General features: G+C 40.3%; 1 protein-coding gene across 1 annotated transcript; it reads left to right on the top strand.

The window, feature by feature from the left end:
* The first annotated feature begins 6,389 nt into the window (after positions 1-6,389).
* LOC107804778 (protein FAR-RED IMPAIRED RESPONSE 1-like) lies at positions 6,390-7,543 on the top strand. Its single transcript, XM_016628711.1, has 2 exons — positions 6,390-7,054; positions 7,243-7,543. Exons 1-2 carry the CDS (start codon positions 6,390-6,392, stop codon positions 7,541-7,543), a joined length of 966 nt encoding a protein of 321 aa, XP_016484197.1.
* Positions 7,544-18,025: the final 10,482 nt, after the last annotated feature.

Here is an 18,025-nt window from a genome sequence, read left to right as displayed (position 1 = left end):
CCCTTCTGATTCAAGAAAACTTGCCTCTAGTGAGCCTTTTCCTAGTTCCATGGCATTATCAGATCTGATCTTCTTAACTTTCAAGTTAAACTGTCTCTCTGCCATGCACAGAAATGATTTCAAAACTGAAAAAGCATTCCCCTTAGAACTTAAGAGAAAGGTCCAAGTGGCCCTACTATAGTCATCCACAATAGTCAAGAAATACTTATAACCATTATAAGTCACAGTCTTGAATGGCCCCCATGTGTCAATATGAATCTAATCAAAGATAGCAGAACTCTTAATATGACTCAAACGAAAAGGCAGTCTGGTTTGCCTAGCTTGAGGACAGATATGACATACACAATCAAACTTAGATGTGACACCATTATAACATGCTCTTACTGAAAAGGGCAAATGCCCTAGCCTAACATGCCATTGCTTTACAGTAGATGTAGTGATAGCAACTAAAGGTACTGAAAAGGAAACAGAAGTAGAAATAACACTGGAATTTCTTCCTTTTGGAATGGAAACTACATTTTTTCTAAGAGGAGAGATAGACTCTATTCTAGTTGGCTGAAACAGGTACAATCCATCTCTAACTTCACCAAAAACTTGTCCCCTCCCCACTAAAGGGACCTGCAATAGACACCCATTAGAAGTTAGATTCAAAGAACAACTGAATTGAAGACATAACTTATGAATAGATAATAAGTTATACTTGAAAGAAGGTACATGAACCACCCTATGAAGAACCATATCAGGCTGAATATACACACTTCCTATATGTGTAACACACAACTGGAATGAATTAGGTAAGCTAATGTGCAAAGGTGCAGGAAGAGGAGTAAGAGATAGGAAAGAATTAGCATCAAAACACATATGTTCAGAGGCCCCTGAGTCAATTATCCATGTTTTAGTGTTGAAAACAGCAAGACAAGTTCCTGTGTATTTGAGTATGGTACCAGCTACAGCATTAGCATTGACTTCTAATGTTGTGGCTGCTGCACTTCCAATCTGCACTTGCTTGATTATGTTTACCAATTCTGACACTTGCTCCTTACTGAAAAACTGGTTCTGACTGCTGATATTTCCTTCACTACATGTGTTGTTCTTCTCTTCACCTTCCTGTCCTGCCACCACTGCATTTCCTTTTATGGCAGGCTGATAATTTGTAGATTTTGTGAATTGAAAATCATCTGGGAATCCTATTAGTCTGTAGCAATCTGCCCTTACATGCCCTGTTCTCATACAATGACTACAACTCACATTAGGATTGTACTTTGCCTTCTTTTTGAACTTTTGTTGCATGTTCTGAATGTTCCCCTGTTTCTGAGGAGTTCCCCATGATTTCTGAATATTGTTCCTTTGATTAAACTTCCCTTGAGGTCCTACCATAAAAGATGCACCATCTGTTGGATATTGTGGGCTAACAAATATTTTCCTCTGACTTTCATCTTGCAGTAGGATGGAATAGGCATGATCCATATTTGGAAGTGGGCTCATCATGAGGATATTGCCTCTTGCATGTGCATACACATCATTCAGTCCCATTAGGAATTGGATGACTCTCTGATCCTCTAGGAACTTGGCTACCTTCTTCTTCCCTTCACACACACAGGTACAAGTGCAACCTAGATTTGAGTTCAGGGAATCTAACTCATCCCATAACTTTTTCAGAGTTGTGAAGTATCCTGCAATACTGCTATTTCCCTGAACTGTCTTAGCAATTTCCTTTTGTAGGTGGTAGAGTTTGGCTCCATTGGATTGTCCAAATCTATGTTCAAGACTATTCCAAAGTTCTTTTGCAGATTTGGAATAGATTACACTGTCTCCTATCTCCTTAGTTAGAGAATTTAAAAGCCATGAGGTTACCATGTCATTGCACCTACTCTATTGTGCATGATCCTTTGAATCCAAGGCAGGTTCATCACAAATCCCATTGATGAACGCCAGCTTGTTTTTGGCTGACAATGCAATTAGTATTGACCTTCTCCATCCTGGGAATCCTCTTCCATCAAAAGGTGAGGTCACAAGAGTCATTCCAGGAGCATCTGAAGAGTGAAATAGGGATGGTTGACATCATGATTGACTGCTTGACTTGTTGATCCAGAAAGAGAAGGTGTTACTGAAGAATCTGTTCCAGTCATGGTGATAGAACAAGTTGAGGAAAAGGAAGAAGATTAGAAGATGAAGTTCAAGAATAGAGCAGAGATCTGCTCTGATACCATGAAAGAATGAAAGAGCTGATGATGCAGAAAATTTTTCTCTTGTTTTGTATATTCAATACTGTAGCTTCTATATACATCTATAGCATATAGATACATAGAATGTATATATAATATTCCTAGACAAAAACATTTTTTACTATGTGAGTCCATACTCACTTTAGTGTATCAGCACTAATACAAATGTGAGCATGTGCTCACTCATGTGTATGACACTAATAAATGAATGGCCCAGACGTGTTTATGTCTTCTAATCCAATGGTCAAGATTAGATCTCCTGATTTGAATATCAAGGGCTATTATGCTGCCACGTCATGCTCCACTTTGATTGAATCATCTGCCTGAAGCAAATGTAACGTTGTTGTCTTCTTCTTCTTTGCTTCTTCTACTACAGTGGTATCATGGGGGTTCTGTTCTTCAACATAACTCACGATCAAACTGACATATAGGCGAAAACAACAAACATAACTGTTTTGGCTAATCATGGAGACAATAGGGAAGTTCTAATCCAACATATGTGAAAAGGTATAGATCTATTTCAAATCATAAAATTGAAGAAAACTTGATCGAACAATGAGTCATGTGCTATACAGCTCACTGGAAGGCATAGCTATTAACATTCAATTCTAAGAGTAATTGCCTAAAATGGTTCTAAGATTAATTAATACATGATTTTGGAAATAACTTGATCATTAAACCATCCTACTTCATGTGTAATCCTAAGGAAACAAGCAAAAATACTCAAAGGAGCTGTTCATACACGTACAGGCATACAATTCTTAGAAAGCAAGATCAAAATACACTTCGACATGAACTAAGGATGCAAATTGGTAACTTCAACTGAGCTCATGAACAAGTAGATGGCTAGTACGGTTGGTTCATTGGAAAATCCATAAAAATGAGAGGACACTCCAAGCAGATGTACTCTGAAGAGTTATGGAATTACAGTTCTGTTATGGGAAAAAGATATTGATTTTTGAAATTTCAAATAATGATGTTATAAGTTATAACTGGTTTCAAACACCTCAAAAACAAAGATGAAATTCAAATGGAAAATGATCTGGAATATCATTAGTAGAGGTCGTAAGGGAAGGGGATTATTAGCTAGTCAATCATTTTGGCACATTAAACAAGGGAAAATGGCATGTCAAACTAGCACATATAAAATAACAAACCAAGAGCGACAAATAGAAACGGTCAAAGACAAACGAATCGAGGCATTTAATAAGCCAGAGACGAATCGATTCAGCCCAGAAACTAGATTAAAATCCGAACATTTCAGTTTTCCATTTACGCATACTCAAATATTTTAAACGTCAAGCAGATTAGCAGATGATAAAAGCAAATTGACAAATAGCATTCTCGAGCACAAATCGCAACTAGAAACTAACTCCAAACACAACCTCTACTAAAATACGATCAAATATCTATCACTACAGAGCGCATTCCCTACGGCTCATATCATATTTCGATCACCATTAACAAGAATGAGAAGGAAAGAGGTGAACCTGAAATTACAAAATTCTTCAATTAAGTTCGTTCGAAATTGAATACAAGTGAACTCGCACTGAGATTTGAAGTAACAGCAGCAGACAAACAGGAATCGAACCAGCAACACAGCCGCACAGGAACCAACGAACAAAAACCTCTCGAGCAGTTGACGAACCTCAGCTAAACTCCATTTCTTATTAAACAAATCGGAAGCTGATATATATATTTTTTTTAGGTATTTTTTGTTTAGAAAATCAAAAGAAAGACTAATAGAGAGCTCTAAGATTTTTATACGCCAACGAACTGAAAATTGGAATGGAGAACCTAAAAATCAGAAAACCCTAGCCCCTCTTCTTTTTCCCCAATTTTTTTCCTCCCCCTTTTCTGTCCGAAAAACATCAAATATATAGCTCTCTCTCGAGCTTCTCCTTCTTCAGCAAGAAGTCATGTGTGGGGACCTCAAACAAAAATTCGAATCATCCTTTGCAAACAAAAATCAGAATATAGAAGTTTTGGATCAAAAAGTCATTCCAACGGCTCCCATTTTCCAACATCTATCCAAAGGATCCAGATTTTCATTTAAACAAAGTAAAATAAGAGAAAAAAATGTGCGAATCTATTACCAATGATGAGGGGGACTATAAGGGGACCAATGCCTACGTGGAAGGGATTTCCGGTGGGTTTGGAGGTGTTGTAGCGCGGCATAGGTGAAGAGAAGGGTGTGGTGTGGCTGCTTTAGGTTAGTCTCCTTAGGGTTAGGGTTTGGAAGATATGGCTTTTATATGGTAAGGGATTTAACATGGACCTCTGGATTAAATTAAATCACTGGCTAGGATTAAAAGGGGATTTGGAGCGGGTCGGTTTGGTAAGGAAGTGGGTCGGCGGATTGGGTTCAGGGGTGTGGAGGTGTTGGGCCAAGGGTTACCTGAAATTGGGCTCTTTTGGGATAATTCAATGGAGAAAAATAAAAATCTAAAAATTAACTAGCTCAAAACTTTAGTTTTCCCCTCTAAAATAATATAAAATTCCCTCATGAAGGTGCAAGAATTATAATAAGTTGTATTATAGTATGAAACTATATATTTTAATATATCATATTTTATATAAATTAAAAGTAAGAGTAAAAATCATAGTAAAAACAAAATATATGGCTATAAAAATCTTAATAACCTAAACTAAATAGAAATAAGATAAAACATGAAACTATATATATATATATATATATTGTGTATAAATATATATATATATATATATATATATATATATATATATATATATATATATATGTGTGTGTGTGTGTGTGTGTGTGTGTGTATGTGTGTGTGTATTTTAGTTTTTGTGCCTTAAAAAATAGAATGAAAATTAGTAATAAAGTAAAATCCTATAGAAATAAACTCAAATAAATATCCTAAAAATACTAGGACTATTAGAGGTGATTCTAATGCATGGGTCAAAAATTACATGTCTACATTAGGAGCTGAAGAATCTTGTGTATTGTATTTGTATTTATGTGTATTTTATACAAAATTATACTCTTTAGTGTTTTTAACAAATTATTGTATTTTCTTCCTTTCTTAAAAAAAATATGGTATACAATTTTGTATACTTCCTCCTTATGAAACCAAGTAAAGTGGACACTTTCTCCTTATCTAAAAATGGATTCAAACCAAGAAATTTGGCGGTGCAACAAAATATGAATCCAAATGAACATAACACAAATACAACGTCCATGAATAGCAACCAAAATAATAGGTTTGATCGAGTTAGGGACGAGTTGTACATATCTTTAGGGATGACATCGTATGATAGTTTGTTGAATGAATACGAAGGGGTTGATGTTGATTCTCATGGCAGTTTCAACAATGTTGTGCACTTAGATGATGAAGAACCCGATGGAAAATATCACGGAGAAGCTAACGATGATGAGGAGCAGGTTTTAGGAAATGAGTTAGAGTTATGTGATGTTGATCGGGAAATGGAGAATAAATTCACTGAAGAGGATGTGGTTGTAGGTCCAATCTCTGGAATGTGATTTAGAGATAAAGATTCTTTGTTTGCATTCTACAAAGAACATGCACGACTGAAAGGATTCTCCGTCGTCAAAAATTTCAACAAGAAGGATGGTGACACTGCCATGTACATAACTTACTGTTGTGATAGGTCTAGGATTCGAAAAACCAATTTTACCACCAAGAGTAACAATTGTAAAGCTAGGCTAGCTGTTGTTTTGGATGATTCTGGTTGTTGGCGCGTCTCTAAGGTCCTTCATGATCACAATCATGATTTGCTCTCATCCGTATCGTGCCTGATGGCTGGATATAGGTCCGTTTGTGATTCTTTGAAGAGGGATCTTGTAGCTCACGATGAATCTGGTATTAGACCCTCCAAGTATATTAGACTTGCTGAGGTTCAACGTGGTGGACCGCAAAATTTAGGTTGCACTCCAAAGGATTGTAGAAACTTTATTTTGAAGAGTAGGAATTTTGAAATGCAAGAAGGGGACATATAGTCGATGCTCAACTTTTTTTGTGAAATACAGGTAAAGGATAGGGAGTTTTCAATTCGATAGATGTTGATAATATTGGTAGGATGCGAAATGTGGTATGAGTGCATTCATACTGTAAGGCAGCGTCTGAGCAATTCCATGATGTGATATGCTTTGATACGACATACCTTGTGAATCGATACAATATGCCATGTGCTACATTTGTTGGCATCAATCACCATAGACAGTCCATCTTACTGGGATGTGCTTTCATGTCTCATGAAGATATCGATAGTTACAAATTAGTTTTTAGAACTTGGCTTGAGGCCATGGGAAATGTTCATCCAGATGCGATCATAACTGATCAGTATCAGAGCATTAAGGTAGCCATTGCTGAAGTGATGCCAAATACAATACATAGGTATTGTATTTGTCATATATTTTCAAAGTTGCCTCTTTACTTAAGTGGTGTTCGTCCTTCTAAAATTGCACGTGGAGAATTTAAATCCATGGTCCTTGATAGCATTACTATTGAAGTTTTTGAGAGAAAATGGACAGAATATATTGCAAGATATAATTTACATACAAGGAATTGGTTCAACAAGCTTTATTCTGAGAAGGAAAATTGGGTTCCTGTGTACCTTGATGTGTATTCTTGGGCTGGTATGCTATCTACGCAAAGAAGTGAGGGGATGCATATGTTCTTTGATGGATATATTACCCATCAAAGCACTCTTAGGATCTTTGTTCACCAGTATGAGTTAGCTATAAGAGCTAAGCATGAGAAAGAGTTGGAAGCGGAATACAGGTCAAAGGGCTTTCAAATTGTGTGTGAGTCAAGGTTCAAGTGGGAGGAGTATACGCGTACAATGTATGAATTTTTCAAGACACAACTAATGAAATTGTATCATTGAGAAGTCAGCAGCCTCGATAATCATCCAGTTGTCCCTGGTGTTGAGAAATTCATCATTAGTGATTATTCAGTTGTTAAAAAAATGATGGAAATCTAGTTGAGTACACTGTTGAATATATACCTATTGGCAATTATTTTAGTTGCAGTTGCAAATGGTTCGAGTCTAGAGGGATACTTTGTTACCATATACTCAAGATCTTGTCGCACAAGAAGATTGATAAAATTGATGAAAGGTATATACTGACAAGGTGGAGAAGCGATGTTATTAGGCCACACTTGAATCGGTTCCATCAAGTTGGTTACCCAAACATGGCTCCTGAGTACAAGACATACAAGAGCATGTTGAAGTACTTTGACATGGCTTGTGATATAGCATTGGGCACTAGCGTGAAGGTTCAATGTGTTAAGCATAATTTGAAGAAGATGGTGCATGATCTTCAAAACTAGGAAAACGAAATGATCATGCCAAACCAAGACCAGGATGACTCAGATGAAACTGAAGGCACAACTCTACGAGATCCCCAGTACACTAATTCACATGGCAGGCCGCGTTTGAGTCTATATAGAGGAAGAATTGAATACTACTTTACAAGTTTACAGTCGTGTGGTGTATTTGGAGCTAGTAATGGCGCAAGAACTGGTGTTAGGGGGTGGCAGGATTGGAGCTGTCATTTGGTACGTGTGTGCAAAATTTCAGGTCATTCGTACATGGTTTGGTCGTGTTTTTTATCAAAAGTGAAATATAGAAGTTTTGGAAAATTAGGCTTGAATTCGATGTGTTTTGGTCGATTTGATGTTGTTTGAGGTATTTTTAAGATTAGTACAAGTTTGAATAAGGTATTCAGATATGTTCGTGCTTTTTGTTGAGGTCCCGGGGGCCTCGGGGTGATTTCAGATGTTTAACGGAGAAGTTTGGAATTTGTTGCAGCTGCTGAAATTGCTGCTTCTGGTATTTCTGCGGATTGGGGACTGCAGGTGCGGCACCGCATAGCGGAAGGGTGGCCGCAAAAGCAGAACTTGGGGAAGTCATCAGGAACTGCAGAAGCAGTTGGAATACCGCATCTGCGATGGCACAGATGCGGAAAGTTGATCGCAGATGCGGAGAGGGGAGTTTGAGTGAGGACCGCAGATGCGGTGGTTTGGACCGCAGATGTGGTACCGCAGAAGCGGCTATGGGATCGCAGATGCAAAAATCCCTGGCCAGAAGGTATATATTGCTTTCTTCGCGAATTTTTGCAAAATACTCCATTTTTGAAGATGGGAAAGAGGCTAAGGCATAGGATATCAAGAGGAATCAAAGGACATCAGTTGGGTAAGTTCCCTAAGCTTAATTACTTGGGGTTAAGATCATTTTTCCATTGTTTAATCATGGTTTTAGTGGAGAGTAAGGAAGAAAAATTGGGGATTAGGGCTTGAGATTAAGAGACCTTTAAATGGGGATTTGAGGGGTCATTTGGACTCCGATTTCAGTGTTCTTAATATGTATAGACTCATGGGAGGATAAGGATTCTGTTGATGTGATTTTTATGGAGTTTTGAGACGTGAGCCCAGGGGTCGGGTTTGGCCAATTTCGAGATTTTTGGTATTATTTGATTGTTTTCGCTTGGGCTTCGTTCCCTTAGCATATTTGGATGTCGTGTTTCTGATTTTGGATAGATTCGACACGAGTGGAGGCCGATTCGAGGGGCAAAGGCATCGCGGAGTAGTATTTTCACCGGTTTGAGGTAAGTAACCATTGTAAATCTGGAACTGAGGGTACAAACCCCGGTATTTGACTTGTTTTGATAAATGCGGCGACGCACATGCTAGGTGATGAATGTGTGGGCGTGCACTGGTAGAGATTGTGACTTGGTCCATCCCGTAGCGACTATTAAGTCGCATATTTAATTTGGAACCTTATGATATGCCATACTGTTTGACATTATTATATTTTTGGGCTGTATGCCATGTTTGGGGCCTTGTGCCGACTTGTTGAGACCTTTAGGGGCATTTTTACTATCTTTCCTCACTCTATTTGTTTGAAAGCATATTCTCAGTCATGTTTTACCTGTTTACTGCTCAAATCTGGCTTTATCACTATATTCTTAAAATGTGGAAATTGTTTCGGGTTGAGTTCCCTGTTTTACTGAGATAGACCGAGGGTCTGATTGTAAGATTTATAACTGAGATAGACTGAGAGTCTGATGGTGAGGTTAATGATAGAGTATGGATCGGGCTGCATGCCACAACAAAGCTTATATGGATCGGGCTGCACGCCATAGCAAAGCTTATATGGATCGGGCTGCACGCCGCATCGATATATATAATAGATCGGGCTGCACGCCACATCGATATATATACTAGATCGGCTGCACGCCGCAATGATATATATACTAGATCGGGCTGTATGCCGTAGCGATATATATATTGGATCGGGCTGCGCGTCGCAGCGATATGACGCTTGGGCTGTAGTAGCCCCTCCGGAGTCTGTACACCTCCAGTGAGCGTAGTCGACTATAAATTACGGATTGGGCTGCACGCCGCAGTGGTTACTATGATTTCTATTACTATGAGATATTAATGAGCCTGAGAGCTGAGAGTGAGTTTTGAGTGACGAGAGTTGAGTCACGAGTGACTGAGAGGCTGCCCGAGAGGCCATATTCTGAGTGATACCTTGCCCGAGGGGCTCAGTTATGATATTTTTACTGATTTCACTCTTCCTTTAAAATAAGCCTCTATTGGAAAAATTGCTAATTATATGATTTCAAGTGTTTAAACTGAAATTTGATGATTTTACGACGAAACTGGTTTTAAATTGTGAAGTTGACCTGTTATCCTATTGTTTTCTTCAGTTATATGATTTTTATCTGCTCTTCAATGCTTTCAGACCTTATTTACTTTAGTTACTTACTGAGTTGGCATACTCACGTTACTCCCTGCACCTTGTGTGCAGATCTAGGTGCCTGAGCGGCAGAGTGAGGGCCCTCAACATTGTTAGAGTTTGCCGGAGACTACAAGGTAGCTGCATGGCATCCGCAACCCTACTTTCTTCCTCTTTTCCTTATTTTCCCACATTTTAGACTTATTATGTATTAGATAGTCAGACTTGTATATTGAGAGGCTCTAGACTCGTGACACCAGATTTTTGGGCTGTTTAGTTTCCTGTTATTTGATTTCCGCATATTTCTTGTTGCTTTAAACGTTTATAATGAAATTGGGTATTTAAAACATGTGTTAGAAAATGGCTCATTGTTAAAGGAAAAAGGGTTGTGATTCGTTGATTGGTTGGCTTGCCTAGTAATGTGATAGGCACCATCACGACTGGTATTTGGGGTCGTGACAAGTTGGTATCAGAGCCTAGGTTACATAGGTCTCGCGATTCATAAGCTGGTTTAGTAGAGTCTCGCGGATCGGTATGGAGACGTCTGTATTTATCCTTGAGAGGCTGCAGAACCTTTAGGAAAATTCTTCATATTCTTGAAATTCTTGTTGTGCGAACTTGTTGATCCGAATATTAAACTTCTGTTATTCCATTCTCTCACAGATGGTGAGGACACGTGCTACCGGGCAGTGTGGACGACCACCAATTCCACAAGTTAGGTCCTCCAGAGGCCGAGGACGCGGTTAATGCCGTGGTAGCTAGGGCAGCACCTATAGATCTACCAGTTGCCCCAGTTCAGGATGAGGTACTAGTTGTGGACGCTACAGCAGCACCAGCTGTGCCCATTGTGATTCATGCCTTCATGAGGCTTTAGCTCAATTCTTATCAGTGTGTATCGATTTGGCTCAGGCGATTTCAGTTACTACGGTTGCAGTTACTTCTCAGGGCGGGGGAGGCACCCAGACTCCCATTGCTCGCACACCTGAGCAGGTTGTGTAGGGACTCCAGACACTAGGGGTACCTCCAGCCCAGTCGATTGCACCAGCTCAGGAGTTTGTGGTACCAGTTATGTCGGATGATGAGCAGCGTCGACTAGAGAGGTTTGGTAGACTCAAGTCTCCAACTTTTAGCGGTGCAGATGGCGAGGATGCCTAGGGGTTCTTGGATAAGTGCCAGAAGATGCTTCGTACAGAGAGGATCCTAGAGATCGGTGGTGTAGCTTTTACCACCTTTCAATTTTCCGGGGCTGCCTTCACTTGGTGGGAGGCGTATGAGAGGCGTAGGCCTGTTGGTGCAGTGCCCCTTACTTGGCAGCAATTCTCTATTCTCTTTCTGGAGAAGTATGTGCCATAGTTTCGTCGAGAGGAGCTACGCAGGCAGTTTGAGCAGTTGCGTTAGGGAGAGATGACTGTGATGTAGTATGAGATGCGGTTCTCCGAGTTAGACCATCATACGATTTGGTTGGTTCCCACAGATCGAGAGAGGATTATGAGGTTTGTTGATGGTCTCACATATTAGCTTCAGATTCTCATGATTAGGGAGAGGGTGACAGGTGCTACTTTTGAGAAGGTTGGTGACATCGCCCGTGAGATTGAGTCAGCTCGCCGCCAGGAGTGAGAGGAGAGGGAGGACAAGAGGCCTCGGGAATCTGGTAGCTTTAGTGGTGCTCCTTTGAAGGGTCAGTTCCAGCAGGGCAGAGGCTGTCCCTTCAGACAGGCTCATTCAGCTCCCCCAGGGTATCGTGGGGCATCATCGGGTCATGGTTCTCGCAGTTCTCATCAGGGCCACTCATCACTCAGTACCCTACTAGCCCAAAGTTCATTCCATGCTCCATCAGTGTAGGGTTCTTCCATGTCAGGCCTTTCTACTGGTCACTCCGGTGCCAGGGGTTAGCTTCAGTACCCATCTCCAGCACTGGGGAGTTGTTATGAGTATGGAGAGTTCAGGCATATGAGGAGGCAGTGTCCTCGTCTTCATGATGGTCAGTCTCAGCAAAGGGGTCAGCCCTCGACTTCTGCTCCAGTTACTTCACCACCCGCCCAGCCAGTTAGGGGTGGAGGTCAGTCAGCCAGGGGTTGCCCTAGAGGGGGAGGTCGATTAGGTGGTGGTCAGGCCCGTTTCAATGCTCTCCTAAGTAGATCAGATGTTGTTGCTTCAGATGCCGTGATTTCAGGTATTGTTTCAGTTTGCCACAGAGATGCCTCTGTATTATTTGATCCAAGTTCCACCTTTTCTTATGTGTCATCATACTTTGCCCGTTATCTGGATATGCCCTGTAAGTCTCTTATTTCACCTGCTCATGTATCTACTCCAGTGGGCGATACTGTTGTCGTAGACCATGTGTACCAGTCATGTGTGGTGACTATTGGGGGTCTAGAGACCCGTGTTGATCTTTTATTATTATGTATGGTGGATTTTCGATGTCATTTTGGGCATGGACTGGTTATCTCCATGTCGTGCTATTCTGGGCTGTCATGCTAAGACAGTCACATTGGCTATACCGAGCGTGCCACAGATTTAGTGGCGAGGTTTGATTGACTATGTTCCCAGTAGAGTGATCTCATTCTTGAAGGCTCAGCATATGGTTGGGAAGGGATGTCTTTCGTATCTAGCCTTCATGAGGGATGTCGGTGTTGAGACTCCCAGTATTGATTCTGTTCCAGTTGTGAGGGATTTTCCCGATGTGTTTCCTGCACACCTGTCGGGCATGCCACCAGATAGGGATATTGATTTTGGTATTGACATGGTGTCGGGCACTCAGTCCATTTCTATTCCGCCGTATCGTATGGCTTCAGCGGAGTTTAAGGAATTAAAAGAACAGTTTCAGGAGCTCCTTGATAAGGGGTTCATTCGGCCTAGTGTGTCACCTTGGGGTGCGCCATTTCTATTTGTGAAGAAGAAGGATGGCACTATGAGGATGTGCATTGATTATAGGCAATTGAACAAAGTAACAATTAAGAACAAGTATCCTTTGCCTCGCATTGATGATTTATTCGACCAGCTTCCGGGAGCGAGAGTGTTCTCCAAGATTAATCTTTGTTGGGTTATCACCAGTTGAAGATCAGGGACTCGAATATTCTTAAGACAGCTTTCAGGACCCGATATGGTCATTATGAGTTCTTGGTGATGTCTTTTGAGTTGACCAATGCCCTAGCAGCGTTCATGCATTTGATGAACAATGTGTTCTGACCTTATCTCGATTCGTTTGTCATAGTCTTCATTGATGATATTCTGGTGTATTCGCATAGTTAGGAGGAGAACGCGGAGCATTTGAGACTTGTGTTGCAGAGATTGAGGGAGGGGAAATTTTATGCAAAATTCTCCAAATGTGAGCTTTGGCTCAGTTCAGTGGCTTTCTTGAGGCACGTGGTGTCCAGCGAGGGTATTCAGGTTGATCCGAAGAAGATAGAGGCGGTTCAGAGTTGTCCCAACCTGTCCTCAGCCATAGAGATTCATAGCTTTCTTGGTTTGGCAGTCTTTTATCGCCGGTTTGTTCAGGGATTCTCATCTATCGCATCGCCCTTGACCAAGTTGACTCAGAAATGTGCTTCATTTGTATGGTTAGACGAGTGTGGGGAGAGCTTTCAGAAGCTCAAGATAGCTTTGACCACAGCTCCAATGCTAGTTTTGCCATCAGCTTCAGGTTCATATACAGTGTATTGTGATGCTTTGAAAGTTGGTATTGGTTGTGTTTTGATGCAGGAGGGTTGAGTTATTGCTTATGCTTCTCGTCAGTTGAAGCCCCATGAAAAGAAATACCCCGTTCATGATTTGGAGTTGGCTGCCATAGTTCACGCGTTAAAGATTTGGAGGCATTACTTGTATGGTGTGTCTTGTGAGGTGTTTATCTATCATCGTAGCCTCCAGCACTTGTTCAAATAGAAGGATCTCAATTTGAGGCAGTGGAGGTGGTTGGAGTTGCTTAAGGATTATGATATCACTATATTGTACCATCCAGGGAAGGCCAATGTGGTGGCCGATGCTTTGATCCGAAAGGCGGTGAGTATGGGGTGTTTGGCATATATTCCAGTTGGGGAGAGACCTCTTGCAGTTGATGTTCAGGCCTTGGCCAATCGGTTTGTGAGATTAGATGTTTCAGAGCCCTGTCGGGTATTGGCTTGTGTGGTTTCTCGGTCTTCCTTATATGATCGCATCATAGAGCGCCAGTGTTGACATCCAATTTTGTCCCTCCTTTCTTACAATTAATTTTTTTTGAGCTTTTAAGTTATTAATAATTTAAATGCATTATTTTTGTTACTACTACTATTATTATCAGTATTAATATTAATTTGATATTAGTATTAGTGTTACTATTATTACTACGACTACGACCAACATTTTTATTAGTAGTATTTTTATTTTATCATGAAGTTATTACTATTTTTGTCGTTACTGCTATTAGTGTTACAATTTCATTATATTAATACTATTGTTGCTACTAGTAATACTACTACTACATCAACTAATTATTATTATTATTATTATTATTATTATTATTATTATTATTATTATTATTATTATTATTATTATTATTATTACTACTATTTTTACTTCTATTAATAGTAGTACCGTAATTACTGATATATTCTCTCTCTAACATTCTCTCTCAGTGCACGTTAACGTGGCCTAGCTAACGTGCGCTTGGAAGCCATGGGAGGGAGAGGCAAACCTAAGAAAAACCAGACGAAGATCCAAATCAATGACCAGCGATCAAGTGAAACTAGGAATGCTGTTTTGGAATTGTTTGTGTCACCAAAAGGGATAAGAATTGAAGAACCAACTGGAAATTGCACTCCGAGGAGCATGCAGAGTGAGCTGATCAGGCCAGTCGTCTCATGAGTTACCGCTTTGTTTTTCCTATTTCTGCTTCTTTATGCTTTGTTTATCCGTGTTATGTGATATCAGGTTGGTCGGATCGAGTTCGGAAAGGATTTGGTAAGGTTTGAGATACTTAGTCACTTTAGAGTGAGTTTAAGTTGGAAAAGTTAACTGAATGTTGACTTATGTGTTAGAGGGCTCGGATATGAGTTTCGATGATTCGGTTAACTTCGGGAGGTGATTTGGGACTTAGGAGCGTGATCGGAATGAGTTTTGGAGGCTCGGAGTAGATTTAGGTTTGAATTGGCGAAATTGGATTTTGGCGATTTCCGGTTGATAGGTGAGATTTTGATATAGGAGACGGAATGGAATTTTGAGAGTTGAAGTAGTTGCGTAGTGTCATTTGGGACGTGTGTGTAAAATTTCAGGTCATTCGGACGTGGTTTGGTCGGGTTTTTGATCAAAAGCGGAATATAGAAGTTTTGGAAAAATTAGGCTTGAATCTGATGTGATTTGGTCGATTTGATGTTATTTGAGGTGTTTTGAAGATTAGTACAAGTTTGAATAACGTATTAGGATATGTTCGTGCTTTTGTTTGAGGTCCCAGGGGCCTCGGGGTGATTTCAGATGGTTAACGGAGAAGTTTGGAATTTGTTGCAACTGCTAAAATTGCTGCTTCTGGTATTTTTGCACCTGCGGATTGGGGACCGCAGGTGCGGCGCCGCATAAGTGGAAGGGTGGCCACAGAAGCGGAATTTGGGGAAGTCCTCAGGAACCGCAGAAGCGGTTGGAATACCGCATTTGCGATGGCGCAGGTGCGGAAAGTTGATCGCAGATGCGGAGAGGGGAGTTTGAGTGAGGACTGCAGATGTGGTGGTTTGGAATATATTGCTTTCTTCGCGAATTTTTGCAAAATACTCCATTTTTGAAGACGGGAAAGAGGCTAAGGCATAGGATATCAAGAGGAATCAAAGGACATCAGTTGGGTAAGTTTCCTAAGCTTAATTACTTGGGTTTAAGATCATTTTTCCATTGTTTAATTATGGTTTTAGTGGAGATTAAGGAAGAAAAATTGGGGATTAGGGCTTGAGATTAAAAGACCTTTAAATGGGGATTTGAGAGGTCATTTGGACTCTGATTTCAGTGTTCTTGATATGTATAGACTCGTGGGAGGATAAGGATTCCATTGATGTGATTTTTATCGAGACATGGGCCCGGGGGTCAGGTTTGGCCAATTTCAAGATTTTTTGTATTATTTGATTGTTTTTGCTTGGGCTTCATTCCCTTAGCATATTTGACGCCGTGATTTTGGATAGATTCGACGCGAGTGGAGGCCGATTCGACGGGCAAAGGTGTCGCGGAGTTGTATTTTTACCGGTTTGAGGTAAGTAACAATTGTAAATCTTGAATTGAGGATACAAACCCCGGTATTTGACTTCTTTTGATAAATGCGGTGACGCACATGCTAGGTGACAAGCGTGTGAGGCATCGGTAGGGATTGTGACTTGGTCCATCCCGTAGCGACTATTAAGTCGCGTATTTGATTTGGAACCTTATGATATTCTGTACTTTAGCTAGTTATACTATATTATGGTCTTTATGCAATGTTTGGGGCCCTATGCCGACCTGTTGACACCCTTAGGGGCAGTTTTACTGTTTTTCCTCACTTTACTTGTTGAACGCATAACCTCGGTCATGTTTTACCTGTTTAAATATTTAAAACTAGTTTTATCACTGTATTTCTAAATGTGAGGACTATTTAGGCTGAGTTCTCTAATTTCTATTGTTGTGCCCGAGAGGCTGTAAGGTTAATGACTGAGAGAGGTTGAGAACCTAATAGTGAGGATATTATATGTATAATATTATGGATCGGGCTGCACGCTACAGCAAAGCTTATATGGATTGGGTTGCACGCCGCAGCGATATATATACTGGATCGGGCTGCACGCCGTAGCGATATATATATTAGATCGGGCTGCGCACCGCAGCGATATGACGCTTGGGCTGTAGGAGCTCCTCCGGAGTCTGTACACCCCTAGTGAGCGTAGTCGACTATATATTATGGATTGGGCTGCACAGCGCTGTGAACACGTGATTTCTATTACTATGAGATATTAATGAGCCTGGGAGCTGAGGGTGAGTATTGAGTGATAAGAGTTGAGTCATGAGTGACTGAGAGGCTGCCCGAGAGACCATATTCTGAGTGATACATTGCCCGAGGGGCCCAATTATGATATTTTTATTGATTTCACTCTTCTTTTAAAATAAGCCTCTATTGGAAAAATTGCTAAGTATATGATTTCAAGTGTTTAAACTGAAATTTGACGATTTTACGACAAAACTGATTTTAAACTGTGAAATTGACCTGTTATCCTGTTTTTTTCTTCAATTATATGATTTTTAACTGCTCGTCACTGCTTTCAGAACTTATTTACTTTAGTTACTTACTGAGTTGGCGTACTCACGTTACTTCCTGCACCTTGTGTGCAGATCCAGGTGCCCGAGCGACAGAGTGAGGGTCCTCAGCATTGTCAGAGTTTACCGGAGATTGCAAGGTAGTTGCATGGCGTCCGCAGCCCTACTTTCTTCCTCTTATCCTTGTTTTCCCGCATTTTAGACTTGTTATGTATTAGACAGTCAGACTAGTATATTTAGAGGCTCTAGACTCGTGACACCAGATTTTAGGACTGTGTAGTTTCCTGTTATTTGATTTCCGCATATTTCCTGTTGCTTTAAACGTTAATAATGAAATTGGATATTTAAAACATGTGTTAGAAAATGGCTCATTATTAAAGTAAAAAGGGTTGTGATTCATTTGATTGGTTGGCTTATCTAGTAATGTGATAGGTACCATCACGACTGGTATTTGGGGTCGTGACAATATTATAAGAAAGGAAATCATATTAATCCATAAATATTTTAATGACAAGGGTAGAACACAGGCGTACATGAGAAACCTAAGCATTAGATGTTCCTATCCTAGAACTTCAACATCGAATATCACAGTACTTGATGTAGCATCTACAAGTTCAAAAAGAAGAACATTCCCTTTCTTCAGATTGTTGTCGACAACAAATTGTTTTCACCCCTTAACGAGTCTTCTTCGAACAACACCTGTTAGAGTCATATTCCACTCCTTCCCTTTACATCGCAGTAATGTCTTAATCGTATTAGGAGGAAGATATTGACAGATACTCTTTGAAAGGTACTGCACAAGCGTAATGGAAAGATAGGGTAAAAATCATTTCATG

This window comes from Nicotiana tabacum, chromosome 3 (genome assembly GCF_000715075.1).
Source record: "Nicotiana tabacum cultivar K326 chromosome 3, ASM71507v2, whole genome shotgun sequence".
Classification (NCBI taxonomy): Eukaryota; Viridiplantae; Streptophyta; class Magnoliopsida; order Solanales; family Solanaceae; genus Nicotiana; species Nicotiana tabacum.
This window is presented reverse-complemented; position numbering and strand designations above follow the sequence as displayed.

What these genes read in the sequence shown, in the direction of transcription:
- LOC107804778 (XM_016628711.1), top strand. Translation starts at nt 6,390, where the DNA reads ATGCCATGTGCTACATTTGTTGGCATCAATCACCATAGACAGTCCATC. An exon ending in GAGGAGTATACGCGTACAAT is followed by an intron (nt 7,055 to 7,242) that starts GTATGAATTTTT and finishes TTTTAGTTGCAG; the next exon opens with TTGCAAATGGTTCGAGTCTA.